Consider the following 25533-nt stretch of genomic DNA (forward strand, 5'->3'; position numbering starts at 1 on the left):
TCTAGCTAAACTGATGCAATTGTATCTTTAAATTCTCTTACTTTAAAACCCCAGTTATTTCCCTGCTATCAGTAAACTGATTTACTAAATCAGTTTATGGCAACTCAGTTCACATTTTCAAGAAAAGATACTCCTATGGTGAATATGCCAAATAATAAACCTGCTGAGTTTTATGCAGTTATCTCATGACCCCTGGAACAAAGTAACTGCTTGCATGTGTGCTCCCATTTATTCTCCAAACCAGACTGACACTAAAGATGGGAGAAATGACCCTTTATGACTGTGCACTGCTCTGGACTGCATGCAGCCTGCTACTGCAGTTCAGGAGAACCTGCTTCTTCTTGTCTAAGAGCACCAATTCCTTTAAACAAAGTTGACTCAATCACATGAAAACTTTGCTGTACAAAAGCTGATGAGACATGCTCTATTAAAAAGAAAAATTGCACAAAACCCATAAAAAAGATAATAGAAACTGGAATAAGAGTACCTACAAAGTACACACATGCACCGATGTGCCTGCTCATTTGAGAAAATACCTGCATGTATCTCTTAGCCAAATTGGAAGGTATGTTCATTATTCTGGAGGCTCAGCACTGCAACTGGACAATTTGTTTGATGCTTGTGCACCAGGTTTCTGTAGAAGCTGATTGACTTGAGAGGAAGGTGAAGAAAGTGAAATCAGAAGAGCTGATACCACAGAGTCTGGGGTTACACTGACCCCCACCAGCTGCCTACAGAAATCACAGTTTTAGGATGAATCCCACTTGGTCACAGATTCCTTGCTCTGAGACAGCTGATCTCTGTCTTTTTTATCACTTAGAGCTGAGTATCTGCTGGGGGCTGAGTCAGCAACTGCAGCCCTGAGCTCCTTGAAAGTAATTTAGCTTCTGGAGGCTGCCAGCCACTCCAAGGAGCCAGGAGTCCACTGAAGCCTGTTGGAGCATACTGATGCTCCGGCTGCATTGCATGCTCTGGCTGCATTGCTTTCTGCCCTGTGCCCCTGCTCAGCTGGACCTTGGGAAGGACATAGCATGGAAGGAACATCCTTAGCTGGAACTGCCAGTAGAAGTAGATTTGTAGCGGGGTGGGGGTTACCTTTCACCACTCAAGAGTCAGAAAGAAATAGTTGATTGAATATTACAAAGGTTGGGATCCTGGATAGCATCAGTCACCTTCATGCTCTGTCCCTTTAGCTTTCATGTTTGCTGGCTAGAGGTACAGTTCACAATAAAGTCCCTCTGTGCTAGGTACAGCACAACTGCAATGCAAAGAGATGGTTTCTTTCCTCAAAGTACTTGTAATCTAAATTAATGATTACATACAGCAGTTGGGTGTTGTACACAGACAAGGAAACAGACGGAACAAAAGGTTATGGCAGGCATTGTTGTCCAGCAATCTTTTAGTCATATTTATCTGTTCTACTGGACACAGATTTTGTGCTGGTCCATACACAGCAAGCTGATAATTGAGAGTGTGGTTTGGATCCCACTTTCCCACAAAGCAGATTCAGTAAGGTTGCCAGAGATACCCTTAAGCACAAAAGCTCAGATTTTCTCCTTTTTGCAGTAATATCTAAGCTGCTGGCAATAAGAAGACACCAGCTCCAGGGGTGTCCTTTCCCTGGAATGCCTATTTATCATCTGCATTTTATTGTCATAACATTGAAGAGCTGGAGCATCACTTAGAAAACCTCCCAGTCCCCACCAGTGTTACAGTAGGTGCAAACATCCTTGAGTGTGAACAGGACAGCATCAAGCACACGTTGCTAGCACATGTTCTTTTTCATTAAAATTCTGTCTGTTTCTATGGCCAACTCAAATGAAAGCTGTGGATTGGAGAGGTGCTAAAATCCATAAATCCTCTCCCAAGTGCTAGTGGTTAGTAGTCAATACATAGAGCATATGCATCTGGAACCCCTTCTGTTATATTTCTGTTCTTAAAAGAAAGGGGGCCAATTAGCACTGACAAACAAAAGATAAGATGAAAGACATTCCCTTGCACTTGCTTTTGTTTTGATTGAGCATGATTGTTCAGATTCTGCCTCTAACACAACTGTAATCTTAATAACTTCTCCTAATAATTTCAACATGAATTAGCAAGAATAGATCTGCTGGGAGCAGCAGGCATCTTCTTTTTATATGCATGGGCACCACATTACCAAATTGCTGGCTAAAGATTCTAGGTGATATAATGAAGTTAATAATAATAAATAATGGGAAGGGAAGTTGCAGGAAGGGAAATTCTGGGAAGGAAAAGGAAGTTCGGGGAGGGGAGGGGAGGAGAGGAGAGGAGAGGAGAGGGAGAGGGAGAGGGAGAGGGGGAGGGGAGGGGGGAGGGGAGGGGAGGGGAGGGGAGGGGAGGGGAGGGGAGGGGAGGGGAGAGGAGAGGAGAGGAGAGGAGAGGAGAGGAGAGGAGAGGAGAGGAGAGGAGAGGAGAGGAGAGGAGAGGAGAGGAGAGGAGAGGAGAGGAGAGGAGAGGAGAGGAGAGGAGAGGAGAGGAGAGGAGAGGAGAGGAGAGGAGAGGAGAGGAGAGGAGAGGAGAGGAGAGGAGAGGAGAGGAGAGGAGAGGAGAGGAGAGGAGAGGAGAGGAGAGGAGAGGAGAGGAGAGGAGAGGAGAGGAGAGGAGAGGAGAGGAGAGGAGAGGAGAGGAGAGGAGAGGAGAGGAGAGGAGAGGAGAGGAGAGGAGAGGAGAGGAGAGGAGAGGAGAGGAGAGGAGAGGAGAGGAGAGAGCTCAGGTGGCCCATCTGTGCCTGCCGGAGTGGCTTCTGGATGGTTAAACAGGGAAGTTTCCTTAACTGGAAGCCTGTTTCAGTGTTTAAACACCCTCTCAGTTAAGAAATGTTTCTTCATGTCCAGTCTAAATCTCTCCTGTGCAGTTTTGAACCATTCCTATGAGTTCTATCAGTGGATACCAAAGAGATGAGCTCAGTACTTCCCTCTCCACACCTTCTCCTGAGGAAGCTGTAGGAAGCAATGAGGTCACCCCTTCAAGTCTCCTTTTCTCTGAACTGGAGAAACTCGGAGCCCTCACATGCTGCTCACAGGATATTCTTTCAGGTCTTGTCACCACTTTCTTGTCTTCCTCAGGACACATTAAAGGACCTGAACAACTTTCTTAAATCGTGGGGCCCAGAACTGCATGCAGTGTTCTGGGCGAGGCTACACCAACACTGGATACAGCAGGACAACCACCTTTTTGACTGTCTGGTCATGCTGTGTTTGATACACCACAGGATGGGGTTTGCCCTCTTGGCTGCCAAGACAACACTGCTCTAACTCCTTCTATTCACCTGTTGCTGGCCAGCACCCCCAGATCCCCATCTGCAGGGCTGTTCTCCAGCCACTCTTTTCCCAGTTTATACTTGTGCCTGGTGTTACTCAGTTCTAGGTGCAGAAAATCCAGCATTTTGACTTTTTAAAATTCATCCCATTCATCACAACCCAATGCTCCAATTTATCTAGGTCTCGCTGCAAGGTCTCTTGTCCCTCAGGAGCATCAAGAGTACCTCCCAGTTTGGTACCACCAGCACCTTGCTAATGATACATTCAACTCCTGCTTCCAGGCTGTTGGTAAATACATTGAACAAGACTGGCTCTGGAATTGAAGAGCAAGGAACAACACTGGGGACTGGTCACCAGACAGATGTAGCCCCAGAACAACCAACAATAATGCACCAACATCTTCAAAAAGCATGAATAATAAACGTGCTCTTGGAAGGAGTTTTTCTTTACTGGTCATGGCAATAATGCTGTTACTGCTGCCTGAACACTGTAAATCCCATACAGATATCCTACCTGCCATCTTGTCTGCTGATTGTGTATCCAAACAGAGGATTGTTGACAAAGCTGATGTTCACTCCAACTAGAGGGGTCCCATCTGCTGTCATCACCTGGCCTCGAATCACACATGCATGTCTGCAAGAAGGAGAAAAATTACAAGAAAGAGTAAGTCTTTTTGACAAATCCAGTCTGTTGATGTGGCTGGGAATTCCTATGGATTAGAAAGCTAAGGCCTTTATAGCCTACAAAGCTGGAGGCCATGCTGTGTGTTTTGATGGTGGGATGCTGCCCTTGAAGGCTTTCTCAGGCATCGAATAAAAACCTTGGTTACTCCAAGTGAGGTTTACAATTACCCTACTATATAAAAGCAACAGCTCCAGCATATACTTCATTAAGTATAAAATTCTGTAGGATTCACAACATCACAACAGAATTTCACTGAATCTCCTGAGATGGAAGGGACTCAAAAGGATCACTGAGCCCAGCTCCTGTCCCTGCAGAGAACAACCCTCAAATCATACCACATTCCTTGCTGTACAAACTTCTTCAACTATGGCAGGCTTGGTGCCATGACACTCCCCCAGGAGCCTCTTCCAGTGCCCAACCACCCTCTCCCTCTGAGTGAAAAACCTTTTCCTAACAGCCAGTAGTGTCTTAACAGTATTGCCCTAATTAAAAGCAAGGTGTATTTTAAAATCAAAGGGAACAGGAAATTGCCATGCAGTACACAGACGTATTTAAGGTACAAAAGCCACAGAAGATCCTGACCAAAGCTTGGCAGCTCGTTTCTTTCCCATTTGGGAAAACCATGACAGAAAATTTGCCAGGTTCAGAAAGCCTCCTTACAATCTTCCTGGGGAGCTGAACACACTAATAGGATGGGCTTTTTCTTACCCTCTTTTTCTTTCCAGGTTTGGTAGATTGTACCATTTTATAGGCTACATCTATTCCAACTACTCTGTGATCTGTAATATGCTCTTTTATCTAAGGATTTCAAGGACCTTTACAAACACTGATTAATACAGCCAGATGGGTATTTTACAGAGAGAGGAAATAAAACATGGAATGATTTTCAGTTGTCCAAGGTCAGTCAGAAAACCTGCAGTAAAGCCAAAGACAAATTTTCTTGGTTCTCATTCCAAAGTCTGTTTCCAGACTTCTAAGTCATTACTACATTGCTACCTTAGGAGCTTCCCATAAAGACAAAACATCACATGTCTGCAAGAGTGTCTGAACCCAATTTTTGGCTGAAGGTAACTATTTTTCTGAGCAGCAACAGCAAATTGTAGTGTCAGTGTGCTAACGTGACCCAATGAATAATTTTTCTAAGTGCTGTCCTGCTGGAGAGCAGAGATTGAAAGCCAATGTTTCTCCAGGTGCAGAACCAGATCTCAGCTAGAGTAAATCATCCCAGCTGCACTTCAGTGGAGCAATGGTGCTTTGCTGGTTCACTGAGGCAAAGCATGATTTCTGCAATGTTTTGTAAAGAAGATTTCATAAACACAAATCATTAGGGAAAGAGCCAGTTATTTTCTTACAGTCCACCCAAAATCTGAGATTGTACAATGCAAAGGAGATAAAGTATAACTTCTGTTTAATAAAGGCTGAACAATTTTTACATTCCACAGTACAGCAAACAGCCCATTTGCCAGGGAGTCTTAAAATTCCTGCTGATCTAAATAGAGAGCTCCAATATTATCAAAAATTACCACAGCGATGCCAAAATGTGTTTGCAATCTAAGATATTACTATATTCACATATAATTTTAGAATAGGTCACAAGAAAATTAGATACTGGAAATGATTTTTATGTCACTGAGTTTTCTCTGATGTATTATCAGTGACTTCTTAGGAGTCATGTAGGAAAAGACTTGGACCAAGTTTAGAGCTAATAATCCAAAAGTGGTTTGGGCTGGAAGGGATATTAAAGATCATCTAGTTCCAAGATGCCTGCCTTCCACTAGACTGATTTACTCAGAGCCCCGGGCCTCTAGCTGGCCTTGAACATTTTCAGGGACAGGGCCAATGAGGGGAATAATATCCTTAATACTTCTTTTGTTTCTCCCATTAAGGGCTCTAACTCAGCTTTCCATATATAACAACTGGAAAACAATAATCCAGTACAGTATTATGTACATCACTCTCTAACACACAGGTAGAGCATAACTCAAAAGGATCACGATGCCATGGGATTTGCTTGGAAAAATGTCAATGCTTGGAATAACCCCAGTGAAGTCAACAGGTCACCATCTGCAGTGCAATTTTTGTGTAAAGTGAACAAGTCTGAGCACATCTTTGAGCCAACAGCAGAACCTAGGCTTTCTCTTCCCAGTTTTTTTTCATGATCTACTCCACTCTGCCCCATCTTCTTTTCTATCCAGCGAGACCAGATGATGGGTTTGAAACTTCCTTCTCTCAGCTTCTCATCAAATGAGCTGAACATTTTGTGGAAGACAAGGAACCACTGCAAATTCATTCTTTCATGAATACTAGCACCTGAGTACAAAGGAATTGGTTTCTGTACCATATATTCAAGTAAACACTGCAAATACAAATGATTTAAAATAATAAGAACAAGTGTTGCACTATGACATGAAATAACTCATGCACCCACACTAAGATCAAAACAGCAAAAGGAAGTAACTTTATTTCTGACCTCGCAATATATAGAATTCCAAAAGTGACAGTGGATTGGAGGATGAAATTGCCACTTCTCTGACCACACTGGTCAAACCAACAGTCCATCAATTCTCTCCTCCCACAAAGAAGAATGCAAAAACAATCATTATTTACATGAACAGTGTGTGAGAACTCCAGAAGGTATGGAAAACTCCCAGAAGAACTTTAAAACTTTTAAAAGAACAGGGTGACAAACAGGATCATACATTTCTGTAAACCCAAGAAGAACACTTCCACCTGTTCTTTTTTCTTTCAGGAGGCCAAAGCAAGTAAAGAAAAAAAATCATGCTGCAGATGTCTCTCCTGTTGCCCTACACACATGTCCAGGCAGTTTTAAAGTTCTAAGTAACAGTGCAAGAAAATTAGCCTAGACCTTTGGCTCAGTAAATGGGGGATGTCCTTTATATCCAAAAGCATCTGCTCCATTACATATCACTGACAACTATTTCTACAGCAAACACCAGCACAAGGTGGACAATCAAAGAGCTTCCTCTCACCCTGGCAGCTGTAGCAAATGCATTTGACATCCCACCTTTGGAAAGAGACATAGTTCCCATCCTGGCTGCTGCTTCCCAGCACTTATCCAACTCTGCTAGCACACCTACGTGATCATGGACTTGGAAGCTGTCTCTTCTCAGAGAAGCAGCTCATCAGCAAACCCAGCAGCATCCCCACCCTCCTGAGGACTGTAACCTGCTTTATTTCCATGCTTTAAGGAAAGATGTTACCACTAAGGGGACATCACTCCCAACCCATAGCAATAAAAGGAAGATGGAGCAAGATGCATGAATCTGAATCTCTTTAAAAGAGATAGAGCTGGGAACTGGAGGAAAACTGAACCCCAGACTGTCCCTGATGAGTCTCAAATCTTCTGCTTCCCTGGATGATAAAATTTGCCCCACTTGAATAAAACACAGTGCATTGGAAGCAGCTGGCTTCTCTAGTGTCAACATGTCCTTTCTGGGGGCAAGATTGAGTGTCTACAGTGCCCCAAGCCCGCCAGGAACCTGGTTAATGCTAATTTAGTCAGCTATTTCCTTCAGTTGACCTTGGTTTAAATGAAATTACCCTGCAAAGAATTTAAGTGGTACTGCTAAGATGCTCAGCTCTGCTAGAAGGTCTCCAAATACATTTACATAAAATTATCTCTCATGTTAATAGAAGAGATTTATTCCATCAGTCCAGGCCTGCTAGTTCAGAGTGTTTTCTGCAATTGAACAAAATTCAATTTCTTGTAGCCTGAGCCTCATCTTTTCGTTAAATTATTAACAGATTCCACCTATTGCCTCTGGTTTTTGGTTTGTGGGGGTTTTTTTTGTTTGTTTTGTTTTGTTTTCTTCACTACTGTTACAGGAGACTGTATAGATTCTTATTTTACAAAGAAAAGCAGTGTCCATTTTCCCCTTCTTTAATTAGACTTTTCCTTTTAACATTTGCTTTATTTGTCCATAAAAACTTGCTTGAAAGACCAAATCATTGCCAAAATGCTATTTACAATGCCAGATGGTATATCAGACAATTTTACACTGTTGCTTTGTAAAGTTATCCTTTATCCCCATGAAAATTAAATTAAGTCTTTCTGCTAAAATCTGGGCAACAGTGGCAAAACAGACTGGGGTACACTGATGCCTTTACACTCCTATTGCTCAGAGACAAATAAAATTTTACAGACTGTCAACAAAATTCAAGCAGACCAAAGCAAACTTAGAAAAGAAGCCAGAAAAGTAAATTCCACAAAAGCCATTTCACCTCATGGGAGCACATTAAAGATTTGTCTTTAATACTAACTCTGATCCAGTGTCTCACAACCTCGACACTGGTCCTTCCAACACAGTTTGGTCACAGATGTTTTCTGGTGACAGTGTGCTTGCCATTTGGAAATAAGCAAAAAATACTGTTTCTGCTGAGCATTTTTCATTGTAAGAAGAAAATTGTATGCATCCTAAATCCCACTTTTTCTGCAAGAAATGTATATTCTTTCCTTGACTGAGGATAGGTGCCATGGGAAATCTCACTCCGATTAATTTCTGCTGCTCTTCAAAATACTTCCTACATACTTCATTCTTGTTTAAAGGTTTCAATGTGTGAAAATGGTTATCATGACTGCTTAGCCATCCTCAGCCAAATTATTAATAACAAATATTTTAATTTGATGTTATAAATATTTCTGAACTTACCACTTTCATATTTTATTGGTATATATAAATATACATGCACATATATAGGATTTATCCTTCTTCTCAAAAAGGAGAACAAAAATCCCAAAAACTACAATAGAGCTCCATAGAACAAAAATCCAGAAAGTTATAATTCATTGGGAAGAACGTTATTAATGAAAAATAATCTCTGCAGCCTTTCCATGTGACACGAATCATGGCAGCTGGTCTATTTATGTCTCTTTACTGCACCTGCAAAATAACAATCCCCTCCTTACAGAGACATAAGAATAATTGTAGTAATCTGATAATCCCTTTGCATAGGGAGTTTTACATTCTCACAACACTCCTCTGTGATCTGCTCAGTCTGATAAGTGCCTAGAAGTACAGACATGCTACAATATCTCGTCTTTAGCCTTGGCTATGGCCTTTTTGCTTGAGAATAAGAGAGGATAAAGCAAAATGTACCTCATCCATTTTGGGTTGAATGCACCTGTCTAATGTTAAACAACCTCAGGGCAGTCTTGTACCAGGATAGACAGAGCACTTGGTAGAATGCCAGGTAAAAGTTAAGGGCATCACGATCAAACACACGGACACAGAGAAAATGCCTGAGCTGGCAGATGAAGGACAAAAGTAGAAGAGGAAAGATCAGAACATAGAGACATTCAGGTTCATTGCTTGTGGCAGTATTTTCCTCAAAAGCTGTCTGTAAAAACAGCCCTGCCCACTCGCCTCTTAACTGTGCAGAAAAACCTCCTGACAGCCTTTCTTTGAACTGAGTAAATCTGTCTGACTTTTTTAGTTCAGTTTAGTTGTAAGAAAATCTTAAAGTCAAAACTTATGTACTGCTCTTAGCTGCTATCTGAATTAAGGAATTAAAGTAATGAAAAAGAATGCAAATTATCCTTCTGAAGGTCGCCTTGTTAAAAAGAAAAAAGGCAGACTGTTATATAGGAAATTAGAGGAGTCATCCAGGAGCCCCACACTATCATGGACAGCACAAGTGAGTTTTTGAAAGGGTTTGGCAGGTGTTGTGCAGCTGGGATACAATCCTGCTGGACTTAGCAGGGCTTGATGCAATAGGACATGGAATAATGGTTCTAAACTAGAAAAGGGTAGATTCACACTACATTTAAGGAAGAAATTGTTTTATGATAAGGATGGCAAAGCACTGGCACAGACTGCGTGGGGAGGTTGTGGCTGCCCAATCCCAAGAAACATTCAAGGCCAAGTTGGATGGGCTTTGAGCAACACGATATGGCTGAAGATGTCCCCTACTCATGGCAGGGGCTAGATGGCCTTTAAAGGTCCCTTTCACCCCAAAATGGTTTATTATTCTAAATAACTGATCAGGCTCATCTGAGGAGTTTGCACTAAGGGAAGCACCAGAATGCTGGTGTCAATGTGACAAAGGGACTAATGCACTAATGTTTCACCATATCCCCAGTGGGGACCTGCTAAGTGGCACTGACAGATAGGGTTTGGAACAGATCCTGCTATTCTGCTTTGTGAGCTGTTGATGGAACAGGGACCCTGGGTGACAAAGAGCAAAGTTTTTAAGACTTCTGAATGGAATCAGTAAAAGAAAGTAATTTCTAAGTAGTTTGCAGGAAGAAACTGTACCTTCCCTGTTCATTTAACTTACTCAGTGAAGGTACTAAAAAGGTCTCATCTCTGAAGGATCAGGAGAAGCTGATAATTATGTGGGGATGAGCCTTAGCTGTTAACCTTTTGCAAGAAACCTTCTACAGTATTTAGATATTCCATGAAAGACACAGCAAAGCCAAGTGAATGAAAAGCTCCAGTGAATACCCATTACTGAAATTGTTAGAAAGGGGGAAAAAGCCACATAATGCTCAGATACTTTTATAAATGTGACTAATGAAGTTGGTATTTGAAGTCAAAAAAGAAGTGCTTATTAATCAATATTTATAATAACATCTCTAGATGCAGATTTTATTCTTACTGCCTCCTTAAATCTCGTCTAACTTGACAGTATCAAACCAATGAGTCTTCATTTGATATTTTTAGTATACATGCAAGGACTTGGTTTTGTGATCAGTTGTTGTTCGGTTTCTTAGGCTTCCCACTGCATGCACCTGATTCCATTCTGCTCTGTGAAGACTTATAAACTGATGGTTCTTTAACGTCTCCTTGGGTATCATCTTTTTCATCAGTATTAGGGACTGCTGGTTGTAGCTCCTCCAAAAGGAAAAAGAGGAACATTTATTGCATTACATCTTGGTAACAAAATGTAATATCCTTTGAGGACCACCTACCACTTCTAGAAACTCCATGATCATTGCTCTCACAAGAATTCTCTGCTGGCTCCATTCTTGAAAGACTCAAGTCCTTATTGCTTTGAATACTTCTCCCAGGAATTGAACATTATTCACCTTCTCGATGTGTGTCCTTTTATCTTTATGACAGCACAATCTTACTCTCTGATCTGCCAAGCAATCTGGCCACTCGTGGAAAGAGATGCCACTCCTGCCATCCAGAGCATCTTGTGTCTCTATGCCTCATTGACTCACTATTTTTACACCTCAAGATTTCTTAGTTGAGCTGTAACAGTAAGGTGGGAGGGTAAGGGATATGGGAAAGCTACTCAGCAGAGGAAAGGCTGCTGATGACATCTGTGGAATTGTAAAACTGCCTCCAACTGTTTAAATGGAAGTATTTGAGAACAGTTTTATAGGAAATGCAACATATAATAAAGATGGGCTGTGCTTTACCACAAAGTTTCAGTGAAGAATCCTTTTACTCACAATGTGGTTGGCTAATGCTTTAGGAGTTGATGACTCCCTCCTTTTCTCCAGTAAAATCAAAGAAACACTCTCTTGCTTTGCATAAGGTATCAAAGAAACACAATCACACTCATATTTTTTGAGGTCTGTACAATCCAAATCAAGTGTCCAGTAGTACATAAAGTGCAAGATCATTTTTCCACCTAATACTGAATTATGCTTATTTCATGCTTTTTCAGAAGTCATTTTATAGCCATTATTTCTATGAGAGATAAAGACTTTATGCTGCAATAACTTTCAGAGATGAATAGTGTATTCATGTCAAGTCTTCACTAAAAATGTCTGCAGAACTTAGTAGCTCTGCATTATTACAGTATTTTACATCTGATATTTATTTTGTAAACTCTGGCCACATATTCAGCTCTGCAGAAGAACAGGAATAAAAGCACTGCCTTTCATTGAATCTGAGGCACCATGAAAAAAAACCAAGCAGAAGAGGAGGAAAAATACATTATTTCCAGGTTAATTACAAAATTATCTCTCTTTTGATGATCATAGGGGAAGTTCTTTAACTACATATAAGATATCTGATATATTTGTAATGATCAAAAGGAATTAGGAAAAAATGTCCAATAAAATACAAAAGATTTTATTTTTGGAATTATAAAACTGCTTTTTTATACAGGAGGTTTTAACCAATGTAGCAGATAAATGTCACACTCAAAGGACAGACTCTTCCTGATATGGCAGCTTTTCTCAGAGGACAGGAACTTAAGTAATGAATAAATATTCAATCAAATGTCCACATGCAGATCCAAGAGAATGCATCAACACCTACACCATAGTTTAGACTCCTAAATCCAAAAGTGCACATCAGTACCTCTGTAATCTGGGAGGTACTTAAATCTCAAGATTTCAAAACTTGCAAATTTGAAAAAAAACTCTTAATGAGCTGTTTTCTGCACAATCCAAGAGCTCTTTGGGCCATAGGTATCATCCGAGACCTTTTAATTCCAGGTGCAGGATGGTGCAGTGTTTCTATCGCTTGCCTCACTGGGCCTTGGAAGCATGCCCAGATCACACTGGGAAGATCCTACTCCTTCCTTTGTGCTTGGTCATAAATATCTTATGCTTTAAAAATATTTTTAAAAATCTGCAGCCCAGTTTCTCTAATGACTTACACAGGACTTACAGAATTACAGAATCATAAATGTTGGACAAGACCTCGAAGATCATTGAGTCCAACCAAATTAATTTTACTAACAGTTACAAAAGAGGACTATAATTACATCATGGTTACACTATCTATGTCATGGAAAAGTACATAAATATGGACAGGAGTTTTGCTTTCATGAAGTCTTGCAGGTACAAATTCCACAAAGTTGATATAAGTAGCTGCATATATTGCATTAATTTACTATATGGGAATAATGTTATGCTAAACTCAAAATCAGAGGACAAACATTGGAAAAGAAAATAAGCCCTGTACACAGGAAAGGTAAATTTTAAAAATATGCTTTGCTCTTAATCCCTCTTGAAGGGATTAATTACCAAAATAAAACCAGTAATTTCTAAAAAGCTATGACTTGTACCTAATAAGGACTTCATATAAGTAGAAAGCATCAAAAGAAGAATGATGCCTTTGGAAGACAATAATGCTGGTGAGAAGAGGGTTTGAAGACTTGCTGTGTTACCCTGGACTAAAATATGGAAAAATATGACCTTGCTTCCATCAAAGCAGGTACCATGCTGTGCCACAAGTGCTCACCCTCAGAACACTGGATGCTGTGTTATTTTTATGGCACAGTTTTAAACAGATGTAGCATTCCAATCTGTCCTAACCCATGGAGCTGCTGTGCTCCCTAAGCTCCTGTATCCCTTCTGGGTGTCTGCATTCAGTGGGTGCATCTGACCCAGAGAATTTCCTGCTGCTGGAGAGAACTGCATCTGCCTGGAGCTGGACCAGAGACATGGGCTGAACTAGCCAGCTCAGGAGAAATCATCAGATTAAAGCTACACCTAGTAAGTTTTCGTTCTTTGACCTCTAACTTTGTCTTCAACTAAAGAAGTGTTTCTTAGGTCACTGTATCAAAGTTACACTTTTCTTGATGGAAAAAGACAGAAAAGACAGAGCACCTTGGTTTCCTTGGGAAGAAACCTCAGAAAGATCTGCTACAATGAACCCACAGCCTTTCATGAATGGGATGAAATGTGTGAAAAGAAAAGAGAAGATGCTTTGAACATATGCACAGAATCAGAGAATGGTTGGTGACATTAAAGACCATCCAGCTCCAATGCCCTCCCATGGGAAGGGACACCTACCACTATATCAGATTGCTCAGAGCCCCATCCAACCTGACCATGAATACTTCCAGGGATAGGGCAGCATAAACTCCCTCAAGGATACTAAGAAAACATAGCAAAGTTCTTCAAAATCACTTAGGACTGAGCAGAAGGACTACCAAAACATTCTGAAAAAACATTCTGACACCGCTCCCCGCCCCCCCCCCACCATTTTCTTAGCTTTTCTTTGGCCATGATCAATATTCAGTTTTGTTTTTGATGGGATTTGGGATGAATGCTATTTAACTCTGACAATAAACCCTATTTCTTTATTTATTTATTCACAGTAAAGCAGCGCACACAGGCATTTATAGCATACCTGTCTCTCTGAGTTTCTAACTGTGCTGTGTAACCCTCTCCACCTGGATCAGTAAAGTACACTGTACTGCCTGGCACACAGAAGGGACACAGGAAGGTTGAGTGACATGTTTACAGATACCTTGTCACTCAGTAATGGGAAAATAAGTACAAAAAGTACAAAGTTAATTCTGATCAGAATTTTAAATCCTCAAAACCAACTTTGTATGCAGGCTACTGACCTGAGGGCAATCACTACTCTTGCAGCTAATAACAAATGCTGCTTTCTGATGTTTCATATAACTCAGATGGCTATTTCTAGCTGCCCAAGTAATCAGAACAGGTTGATATTATTGGCAGCAGGTAATTGTACACAATCTGTCTCAAAAAAGAAGGGGTATAAAACATACTTACTTCAAAACTGAATGACTTGAAATTCTCTTTACAAAAGTGCCAATTCTACACACGGTTTTCTGAGGCACTTTAACCATACCAGCACTTAGCATAAAAGACTGTGGACCAGTCTATTCTTGCCATTTTATGAACCTGTACCTCAAAAGAGAGCAAATATATCAGATGCCCTACTTTATAGTCAACTTATTGACACCACTGCATTTTGTGCTACTCCTTATGTGAATGGACAACTAAGAATGGCTTAAAAACAACAAAGCAAACCGTAAGAGTAAGTGGTTTCAAAATCAATACAAGAATGACCAAGTAGAAGAGGAGTACTTGTTATCTGTTCATCAAAATGATGTGAAAAGACATTCTGTGCATTCAAAATTTAATTTAGCTACTTGCTTTATCATCATAAACACCCATTTCAATATGGGTAATGATTATTTTTTCTTCCCAAACATGAATAATATATAATTGCTGGTATTTGGGAAGAGACGAGGTCTTTGCCTTTATCCATCAGGGCAATTTATCATTGTCTTTCTTTTTCTTCTGCACTGGTGGAGAGCTTGTCAGCTCAGCTTGTTCTTAAAAAGCCAGAGTGTAATTCAATAATAAATTCACTCAAAGGCTTGCTGTCACGAGACATTCATTTATTTGTATCCATTAGGTGATCTGCACTGCTGTTCTCTCTGAAAAGTGGCTAAGCTGTGGTTTTGAAGCTTCGGAAATATATTGCAGAGATATTCAGTCACCTCCTTCACACTACTGCCACTTCTGCACAGGCCAGACAGGGATGCAAACGTGCCCAGGTTCCCTCAGGGTGATATCGGTCAGCCATCACCTAGTGAAGCCCGGAGGAGCACTCAGCTCCTGACCTGAATGGTGAGTGTGCCTGTGCCACTGGTGCCCGTGCAGGATACCAGGCACACAGGACACAGAGATCCACGCCACCTCTGTGTTGCCTGCTCATGGGGGACTGCTCACAGCAAATGATACAGATCCAACTCAACCCTACCCCATGAAGATAATGGCACTGGGACAGAAAGATATAGGAAGTTCCATGAACAGCAGCCTACAGTCCTAATCTTCACCAAGAAGGAGATCACTTCATGAATCATCCCAGCAGCAATGGGAGAGGGTTGTCCTAAAGCAGGATGCTGGAGCCCTCCATAACAATAACTCCCTCTTGTCAGACAAACTTTTAAGCCAGCAGATGGAAGGAGTGATCAAAGTAGCTCATCTTGCCCCCAGTGGCTGCTGTGATTTTTATAGAGACACCGAGCAGCTCCATGGATAACAGGGATATTACCACCTGTCTGTTGTAAAAGTAACTGGTGGAGTTTCAGTGACAATGCTACTGAATAAAGGGCACATCCACACATCAAATACAGGCAGTCCTGCCTGTCCAGACTAAATGGATCCCAGATTGTCCCAGATCATGCTGCCCCACATGCCAGTCACTGACTACTGCTGAAGCACTGTCATTTCCAGGGTGATCAGAGGAGCTGTTCAAAGGTCCAGCTTTCTGGGAGGTGATACAGGCAATTGAAATACAGAGAGAAGCCAAATTAGCAGAAAACCTTTGCAATGGTTGAGTGTATCCAGATCTTAAAGATTTGTAGGATCTTTAAGAACTAACAGGAACATGTGATGTCTTTTAAAATCCCAACAGAGTAGTGGCAATTTCAACAACCTAACACTCTCATGAGACTGGACCGGGTGCTGTCTCAGGGGAAAATATACCTTCTGTTGAGGTTCTTCAATGTTACTTGCAATCACTCTTGTGAATCAAGATACTTATCCTGAGAGATGCAATACAACCACAGCTGAGGTAATGTATCTGTAGACCATACTTAGTGGCATACACTCTATGCTGATAATTTGAGAATGGAAACCTCATAAATCATCACTACCTCTGTATAATTCTTCATTCTAACTTACATAGAACAAGTTTTATTACTTCCACTGCATTTAATCAAAAGCAGTCATTAAAACCCTTCCCATCGATCTTAATCTTTGCATTCCCTCACTCCACTAACCTACATACCAGACAAACATTTATGCTAGCAGGTGCTCCGTTTGAATTCTGAATCTCTCCTTAGCAGGACATCTTCAGATGGTTAATAGATCCTACATAGAGATCTATCATCAGACCTATGAAACACATGTAACTCCTGTAGGAATTTATGTGATGCTAAATGACACATTCTTTCTGTTGGTCCTCTGCTGGCACTCTGAGAAACAAATTTACCATGTAATTAGAAATTTCCACTATTTTCCCCCAGCAGCTCTGTATGCTGTTGAATGCAAGCAGACCTTCAAAAGAAGCTACAATTTTATTTTTTTATTGCACAAATATGAAGATTCCTATAGTTCATTAGTTGCATGGAAAGTTCACTGAACACAGATGTGTGTGTACCAAAACTTTCTTGCCTGTCAGAAAGGATACATATGGACCTGATAACAGAGTCCTCTGTGGAAATACTGAGGAATTGCTACCCTAAATACATCAGAAAAATGCAATGGTGAGCATAATCTATTTCATATTCTGAAGCTTGATTTTACAGCAACAAATCACAACGACTAGTCCAGAGTCCGGACTGGTCAGTATCCAGTACCTGTGATCTTCAGAATGCCAATGAAGGACAACAATTTGCAATATAAAAGTGTTTGGTTATAGTCTGAGTCACTGTTGTCAGCTTTCTTGGACCCTGAAGACCTTGGAAGCAAGAAGTATCATGGAAAATATCACATCAGGGCAATTTCCTGACATTGCTGTGATGATGACATCAGCCTGTAGATTACCAAAAAAGGTGATATATGGGAGCTGGTACCTAAGAGATGCTGGCAGTGTCCCTCCATGAAAAGCATTAGGTCAGAGCTAGAGGGGTCTGAGAAGCCAGTTGAAATGTAAGTGCTGAAATAAATACCCACACAAACATGAGTGTTGTGTATTTTCAGTGCCAACCTATTAACTGCTGTGTGTGAGAAAACCGAAGCAGTTCATGACTGGGTGAAGCTCAACAAAGTTCAAACCTACATGTTGAGAGCCACCTCCAGGATCAGGATCACTACTTCTGAAAGGCAACATTCAGGGCAGACACTGAATGATCTAGGAATTTGACATCCCAGTTACCCTGTTACAAGAAATGATTTTCAGGGATGACCAGCCCTGACAGACAGGAATATACTTAAACCAAATTGCTGAGATGCAGTCAGAGAAGTGAACTGCTATGTTTTGTCTCCTGGTTCCAGTTTCTTGATGATGATTGCAGCGATAAAGAATTTCTTGATTTTAAAACCAATCTATATTCAACCTGATTGCTTATACTGCAAATCACTCTAACAGCCCTCCTTAGATGGTGTGATTTCCCTCAGTTCTTTTGAAGTCTCTAATATTCACACAATAGATTGCAAATAGCATTCTAGTTTCCTTCTCCTTTGTCTCTGTCAAAGGAAGATCTGTCACTGCTCTTTGGGTGATACTTGTGCACAATGTCAGTCACTTCATCTAGAAGAGCTGAATGGATGCCTTTCACTCCTTGAAATAAGGAAAGTGAGGAAACATGCAACAGCTCTTTTGTGTTGGGAAAGAAGGATCTTGCCTTACTGGCTGGCAGGAAACTGTAGGTGAAGAGATAGTCAACAGAACTACATCACCAAGAAAATTCTTCAGGTATCTACTTAAACAATTTTTCATTATTCTGCATTTTGCTGTGATTCCATGTCTTAAAATGGCCAAGTGGCTTATGCTTTACCACTTACTGAATCAACTCCAAAATTCACTTACCCGCCTTCAAAAGGATTGTCCCCTGGGATGACGTGAGTGCTGTCCTTGCCAATCAGGAACTTGATTCGATCATAGAAGGAATGCAAGCTCTGCTGGGAGACGGGGGCTTGCGTCTCCTGGATGATATCCAGGGGGTCTGGGGAGCCCAGGCACAGCGCATTAACGTGGCACAGTGGCTGCAAGCAGCAGTCTGGATCCATGCAATCCACCAGGCCATCTACAGAAGGGTAAGAAAAATTTTAGAGCAATGGAAACATGGAGTGCTGCAGACTTCAAGGTGCAAGAACTCCTTCCAATGCACACAATAGAGAAATGCAGATTTGCATCTACATTGAGTAAAGCATGTACACTCAAAGTCACAATAAGGAACCTAAGATACACATGAATACATAACATAAATATGCAGTAGTATGTAATATATGAAAACTCATATATTAGATTGGGCCCCCAAAAAAGCATATTTTATATTAATCCTAGGATGTGCCAATTCACAACTCAGTCACTTGGATAACTAAATCCAAAGCCCTCAAAGTTTTCATGTTTTGTTTTTTTTTTTGACAAAATACACAACTTCTGTACCCTGCTCCTGTTCTTTGTGCAAATCATAACCATACTGCATTACACCAAAGCTACCAGGTTTGCTTTCAGCAAGACTAAATAGTGAATAAAGCCGTGGTATCTACCATGGCTGCAGAGACATCTATACATGTAACCTAGTAAAGCAAGAGTAGAAAGTGAGGGATATTTTGCTGGAAAGGTTTGATCTTTTTTCACCTTGGTCTCATTGACTCAATACTGACACAGAGTAACAGATGACTTCAAACTCTCAGGATATAAATCTTGCACTTTCAGCACCATTAAATTAATAGTAACAACAGTAATAACAGTGGACACTCATGAAAAGGCTTGCTGAGCATACTCCAGTAAAATGAGAGTCTGCATATCTGTCAAGCCATCAAATGCAGACGTACCACTTTACCTCCCACCGCCATAGCAACATGCTCCATTCATTTGGAGATGCCACTGCTCATTGCAAACAGCACAGTAAAAAGTAGTGACAGGAAAAGAAATACCAAAAAAAGTTCAAAAGAGGTTTGATGAAGCATCACACTTAGCAATAAAAGTTAGCAAGTAGTAGAGACAGATCTTTAAATCAGATAAGGGAACTGGATGTTTTTGTTCTGGGGTAATGGGATATGGAGCCCTTCACTTCCAACTCATCAGTTCAAGCAAGACAGTTTGACAGTGAATGAAAATTACTACCATGTGATGGCTGTTCACAGACCTATGTGAAATGAGTGGCTGGTCTCTGTGTAGCTGCTGGGAGCTCCATATATCACAGACACCACCTTTACAGCAAGCATCCTACTAACGACTACAGCAGAGAGAGAGAGGCAAGAAATGAATGTGCCTGAAAAGTGTCACTATCCTGACAGGTAGAGCCCTCCTGAAGTGGGATGAAATCTTTAGTTTTCAGGATAATGGATTTTTTATTCCAAAAAAACAGTAAATTAAAACAAGACATTTTCTCATTACTACTGTTTATGAGCTTCAGTTTTGTCCCAGTTTTACCAGTAAGAATTAGAAGTCCTTTCACTAATGTTATTGGCATTACTCTGTATTTACTGCAATATAAATAGGATGAAATCTTTCATTGTTCTACTACTTAAGATGGCTTACACATCATGGACTTGGATTCTGTTGAGTTATACCTGTTCCAATCTTGGAATAGTTTAGTGTTTAAAGCATCACTGACATCATCATTTCATGTGGTTACTCACACACAGAAGGCTGAACAATCCTGGTAGGGGTTCCCAGAGCTTCCTGTGTCCAAGTAGGTCAAAGACAATGAGCACCTTCTCTGTGTACATGTGCACACACACACACACACATTGGGGTCATTTCCACAAGTGCTCTGCACTTGCCATTAATGATAATGGGAGCCCTGTTAGGCCAGCAAAAGTGCCTTGGAAAATCCCATCTGTTACCCTTACCTCTGTCTGTCCTAACATCTCTGCATCTTTAGAACTCCTTACAAAATCACCACAAAAAATGTTCATCTTGGACACTAAACCTACCCACTGGCCTTTTCTCTTGATGACTAGTGATAATGAAAAAGAACTAACTAGAATTTCTTTGCCCATTAAAAAAATTGCTTGCTGCATATGATTAGATCAGTAGGACTCTGGAAGGTCAAATCTCAGATGGAGTTTGAGAGACCATTCACAGAATAGAGATCGGCTTTGATGCAACAGGCTTAGTCACAGCTACCTACTAAAAAAAAAGTGAAGAAAAACAAACAACAAACCAGCCTTGTTACTATATTGACTACAGTTTCAAGCAAGATAAAATGTTGTCTTTTTCTCAAGCACATTAATAATGTTTTCCAAGGCTACAGACACTTGGCTGAAAGGATGGCAAACCAGCTGTACCATACCTCTTCATTAACCTGTCTTTTTTCTAGGCATCAGAAATGTGTTTTGGGGCCTGAAGCTGCAAGACAGCAAGAAAATGCTGTCTTTGCAAGAAACTGTAGATAAATGTTTGAAGAATAGAAGCAGAGGACAGGTGAGAATGATGAGGACTCATCTGCAGATAAGCCTTTCAACTAATGTGTTTTGGACCTATATAGAATAAATTGAGGAAAACTACACCAGAAAGGTTTGCCACTGACACCCTACATTCATGAAGGCACTAAAGGGCTGAAATGGCGTTTACCTACTCAACTCCCTCAGTTGAGTAGATAAAGTATTTCTTTAGCTTAGGAAAATGTAATGGCTATTTTTGTCTGAGTCACACAGAACAGCAAGAGTTAATCTACAAACCAGATCATAAGTAGTGATGTTTCCATGTGCATACTGTTTTCTTGGGATTTTTTTGACGTATGGTCCAAAAGTCATCCAAGTGGTGCCCTACAGTGACTTGTCAGGAGATATAATGACAGTGTACCCAGCTATGACTTCTCGTGCCCTGATATCTCTCACTGGTTCCATCAGAAGAGTGAGGATGAAGTGACATTTCCAAGAAGCTCCTGACCCATGACTCTGGCATTAACTGTCCAATTCAACAAAAACAATATGAAGCTGTAATACAAAACACCTATGAAATCCATAAAGCACAAAGGTGAACTTTCATTAGAAATCACTGCAAATTTTTTCAGACAGGTAACAGAGGGAGGTGAACATGGGGTCAATGCCCTCTGCATCCCAAGTTTAGCAGCAGCAAAGCCACAGAGACCCATGACCTACATGTGGATTCCTAACTCTGGCAGCTCCCAGAACACAGGTAGGCTGCATAGTAAGTTCTTAGTTATGGATGCCTTTATACAGCTCTTGGTTTTAAAATATGACAGCTCCCTTACTTAAATATAACTGTAACATGATCACGGCACCTCCAAGCAGAGAACAAATATGTTGCTGAATTATCTCTGTGAGAAGTTTAAAGTCTTGCATAGGAGGATTAATGCAATTTATATGTTTTAAGGCTACTATGATCAGCTTGTCTGACCTCTTATACCCATAGGCTGTTTATTTTTTTCCCTCCCAGAACTGGATTAAAGCCTGTGTTTTAGAAAAATATATCATATACCAAAGAGAGCTGATTATACCGAGTCAAATGCTTCCTCCAATAAGCCTCTGAAATGCTTAATTACTGCTAGGGAACTGTGTCTTATTTCAAGGTTGGATTTGCCCAACTCCAGTATCCCACAGTATCTTGTTTCGCCTTTGTCCATAAAGTTACCAATAGTTCCTTCTGCCCTGCATGCTCTGATGTCTTTTCCATGTGCAGGTATACCTCCACACAGAACAATAATCTGTTCCAAATCTTTTCTCTGAACAGCTAAGGAAGAACAAAATTCCCAGTTTAAGGTTTGTTTCCCATCCACTGGACTTTTTGGTGTATGCCATCCTTTGATCTCTTTCCAGTAAGTTCACATCTACTATGTGTGGACACCACCACTGGACACAGCATTATGTCAGCAATATTGGGCACAGAAAAGAGACCACTTCATCTTCTCCAAAGGGTCTTTGGGCTTCTATACTTCTAAGGCTCACAGAGGTGAAGGTGCAAAAGCCTTGCACTGAGAATTCATGTTGAGACAATTACCTCCAGTAACCTCAAAATGCTATTCTGAGTCATTGCTTCTCAAGAATCTCTCAACCCTCCAGTATGACATCCTTTCTTTGTTTCCAGGGCTATTTTGCATTTTGCTGCGTTATGATATACTTTGTTTGATTGTGACCTTGCAGCAATGTGAGTCAGATCACTCTGTGTCAAAATTATCTGGGTACATTATTTACCACCATACTGAGCTTTAGGTGACCTAAAAATTTTACTAGGAGAGAAGTAAACTACATTGTAAGACAATAATGAAAATGCTGAGCAGGGCTGGATATGACAACCAATTCCAAGGGAACCCTACAGAAACATCTTCAATAATGGATGCCTTCCAATTAATAAATTAATTCAGAGATGTGTCACTAAGCCAGATTTTAAGACATCTCTTGTGTTCCTTCTTATTGCTACGCAATAGGAATTTTTACATCTTTGAGACCACTTATGCATTCTATATACACACACATATCCTGTGACAGTTCTGCTGAAACCAAACCTAAACTCTTTTGTCCCACTTCCTTGGCATGAAGCCTGAAATAAATACCTTTTTGCAATCTTAGAGTTACCATGGGGTGAATCAAACCACTGTTGTTGTGAAAAGGGAGCCATTGGCAAGACATTGTCACATCTGGTAAATAATGTGTTCAGGGGTTTGCATCTTTCACTAAGATTCAAGTAATCAGAGAATAAAGCAGAGTGGATGGCACCTCTGCAGGTAATCTTGTGAGCCCTGGTTCACTCCCTTCAGAGAGGAACATGAAAGAGAATAAACTGAGCTCAGCAGAAACACTTTCTTTTCTGCCATTGAGGATAAAGCAGCTCCAATTTATTCAACCAACATTATAAAAATACAATGGGGACCAAGACCATTTTTATCAGGTAATCTATACTCTGTATATCACTAGAAAATGAGTTTTATTTTGGGATGACTCATCTAGCTCGTATCTTGTGGGTGGAGTTGCAATTTTTTTTTTAAATGAGGCTCTGATGCCCTTAAAGACTGCAAATCCACAAATCCCATTAGTGAGCTCTTCAAACTACTACTTTAGACTGCGAACTCCCTGGGAGCAGAGACTGTCTTTTTATTTTCTGTTCACAAAACATCTGTTCCTGTCTCAAAGGGCTTGGAAATGTCAGCACAACCCAATGAAATAACCACAATTCTCATTAAAGTTTTGTATCTGCAATGTATGTTCAGCTTTTTCTCCATGGGAGCATAGCTTCATGGAAGGGACTGAACACTAAAAGTATCTGTGTCTTCTTGGAGCAGGATCTTGGCCTAATGAGTGTAACATTTGCATAATACCAGCTGAAGAACCTGATTTTAAGCAACTTTAAACACTCGCTATGACTATCAAGACTGCGACACTAGATAATGACAACAGATGGAAATGCTGACCTCACTCAGGAATTTCATGAGATACTCCATATAATAACTGCCTTCCAAATAGTCACCTGGATACCAAATTTAAGAGGAGCTAAAATTACTTGGCTTTCAAGCACTACTCATGACCCATCACTTTCTGAAAATCATGTCCTTTATGACGTTTGTCTATATGATGCATGCAAAAAACACATCCACCCAAACCAACCAGAAATTTTTAAAAATAATTACTCTTCAGTAGAAATGGAGCTACTTGCTGTCCCTGCTCTCCTTGCGTTGTTTCTACACTTGCTGGCTGCAAAGTGCTCACAGATCCCACAGCAGTAGGATCATTTCTCCTTTGTGTCCTGTGCAGTCAGCTTCCAAGTTCCTCCCTCAGTGCCCAAAAGGTGTCAAGGATTAGAGCTTTATACAGAAGCATAGGGCCATAGGGCTGATTTTGTGACACTGCTTCTGCAGTAAACAAGATCAGCTGAGAGCTAATAAAATTTCAAATTAGCTGTGACTTTTCATGGCCCTACAACTGTGTTTGGCTGATTTAATGGGCAGTGTCTTAACTGGCTGAGACTGAATAATTGAGCATTTCTACAGTTATGGATGCTGCAACAAAAATCAGTCATGCTAACATCACCGACAGAATGCAAATAACCTGTATCCAGAGCTGTTATTATGTGTTTAAGCAGACTCTGACAGGTGCTGGATGTCAAGTGTCAGGCTGGAACAGGCAGGCCATGGGTAGGGATGGACCCTGTGTGTAATGTACACAGAGAGCATTCTGTGAACCATCATGCACTCTGGGAGCTGCAGGCAGACAGGCAGTCAGAGGGAGGTGAGTTTAAGGAGCCTGATCAGGGTCAATGTGGGACAGCATACATGATAAACTCAAGGACTGCCCCTGCTAAAGACCATGACACCATTTGTCACTGACTGCAATGGGATGAGCCTCTATGAGAAACTGTATTAGGCAAAGCAAAACTAAAAGGAAAAACAACAACAACAAAACCCCATTGTCTCCCATGGGAGTATTTCCACGGGCAACAAAAGCATAAAATGCACTGATTATACAAATAATTGTGTCTCATCTCATCCAGTTCTTATCTTTCAGTTCCCTGCTTGTGCTATTCATCAGGCAACATGATCACTTTTTGTGGGGACACTGTCTTGTCCTGTGATACTTTTGGATGAATTACTGGGAGAGTTTGGGTGGGAAAGGTTTTAAATGTAAATGCTCAAAGGTAACGATAACAAAGTCTTAGTCTTAGCCTTGAGCAAATCAGCCTTTACCCTTTCACTTCTAATCCAAGCTCTGGTTTAGAGGAAGGCTGTAAAGGAATGGCTCAGTACTTTTGCACAAACAAGTTATTGTGCACATGGATGTTTATGTTGATAAAGGTTTTACAGGAATAATGATGTTCTGATCCAATTCCTGAGCTGAGGACTGACACTCTATTTACTCAAATTGGATTTGGGGAATAAATGGATTGCACTCCAGTGCTTTGCAAAGATAAATTTTACTTCTTCAAGAAGAGTTGCAGCTTTTGGCTCCTGTTTAAGAAGTCAAAGGGAAACAAAAAACAACTGTAAGGAACAATGGCAATATGACTGTCAACTCCCTGTGACAACATTAGCTATTCATATTCTCTCACTCCTTCTATCCCACCTGCTCTGTTTTGATTTCACCTGAATAAGCTTCTCACTAGTTGTATCCTGGCTAAATTAGATTGCTGGCTGCCTGGGAAAGGAATTGCCCTCACATCTTTCTCTAAGTGTTCAGCACTTGTTTGCAAATTTGAAATAACACAGTCATATGTAATAGCTGTCAAGTGTTTGAATTACAAAC

General features: G+C 40.7%; 1 protein-coding gene across 16 annotated transcripts in view; it reads right to left on the reverse strand.

The window, feature by feature from the left end:
- Window positions 1–25533, reverse strand: part of TENM4 (teneurin transmembrane protein 4) — a 1547070-nt gene that overhangs the window by 78927 nt on the left and 1442610 nt on the right. For all 16 annotated transcript variants that reach the window (XM_085592903.1, XM_085592878.1, XM_085592882.1 and 13 more), the window contains 2 exons: window positions 18194–18410; window positions 3795–3914 (listed from right to left, as the gene is read on the reverse strand). In XM_085592903.1, coding sequence (XP_085449029.1) covers window positions 3795–3914; window positions 18194–18410 — 337 coding nt within the window. The remainder of the gene's footprint in view (window positions 1–3794; window positions 3915–18193; window positions 18411–25533) is intronic.

Source organism: Lonchura striata, chromosome 1 (genome assembly GCF_050655825.1).
Source record: "Lonchura striata isolate lonStrDom1 chromosome 1, ASM5065582v1, whole genome shotgun sequence".
In the NCBI taxonomy this organism is placed as follows: domain Eukaryota; kingdom Metazoa; phylum Chordata; class Aves; order Passeriformes; family Estrildidae; genus Lonchura; species Lonchura striata.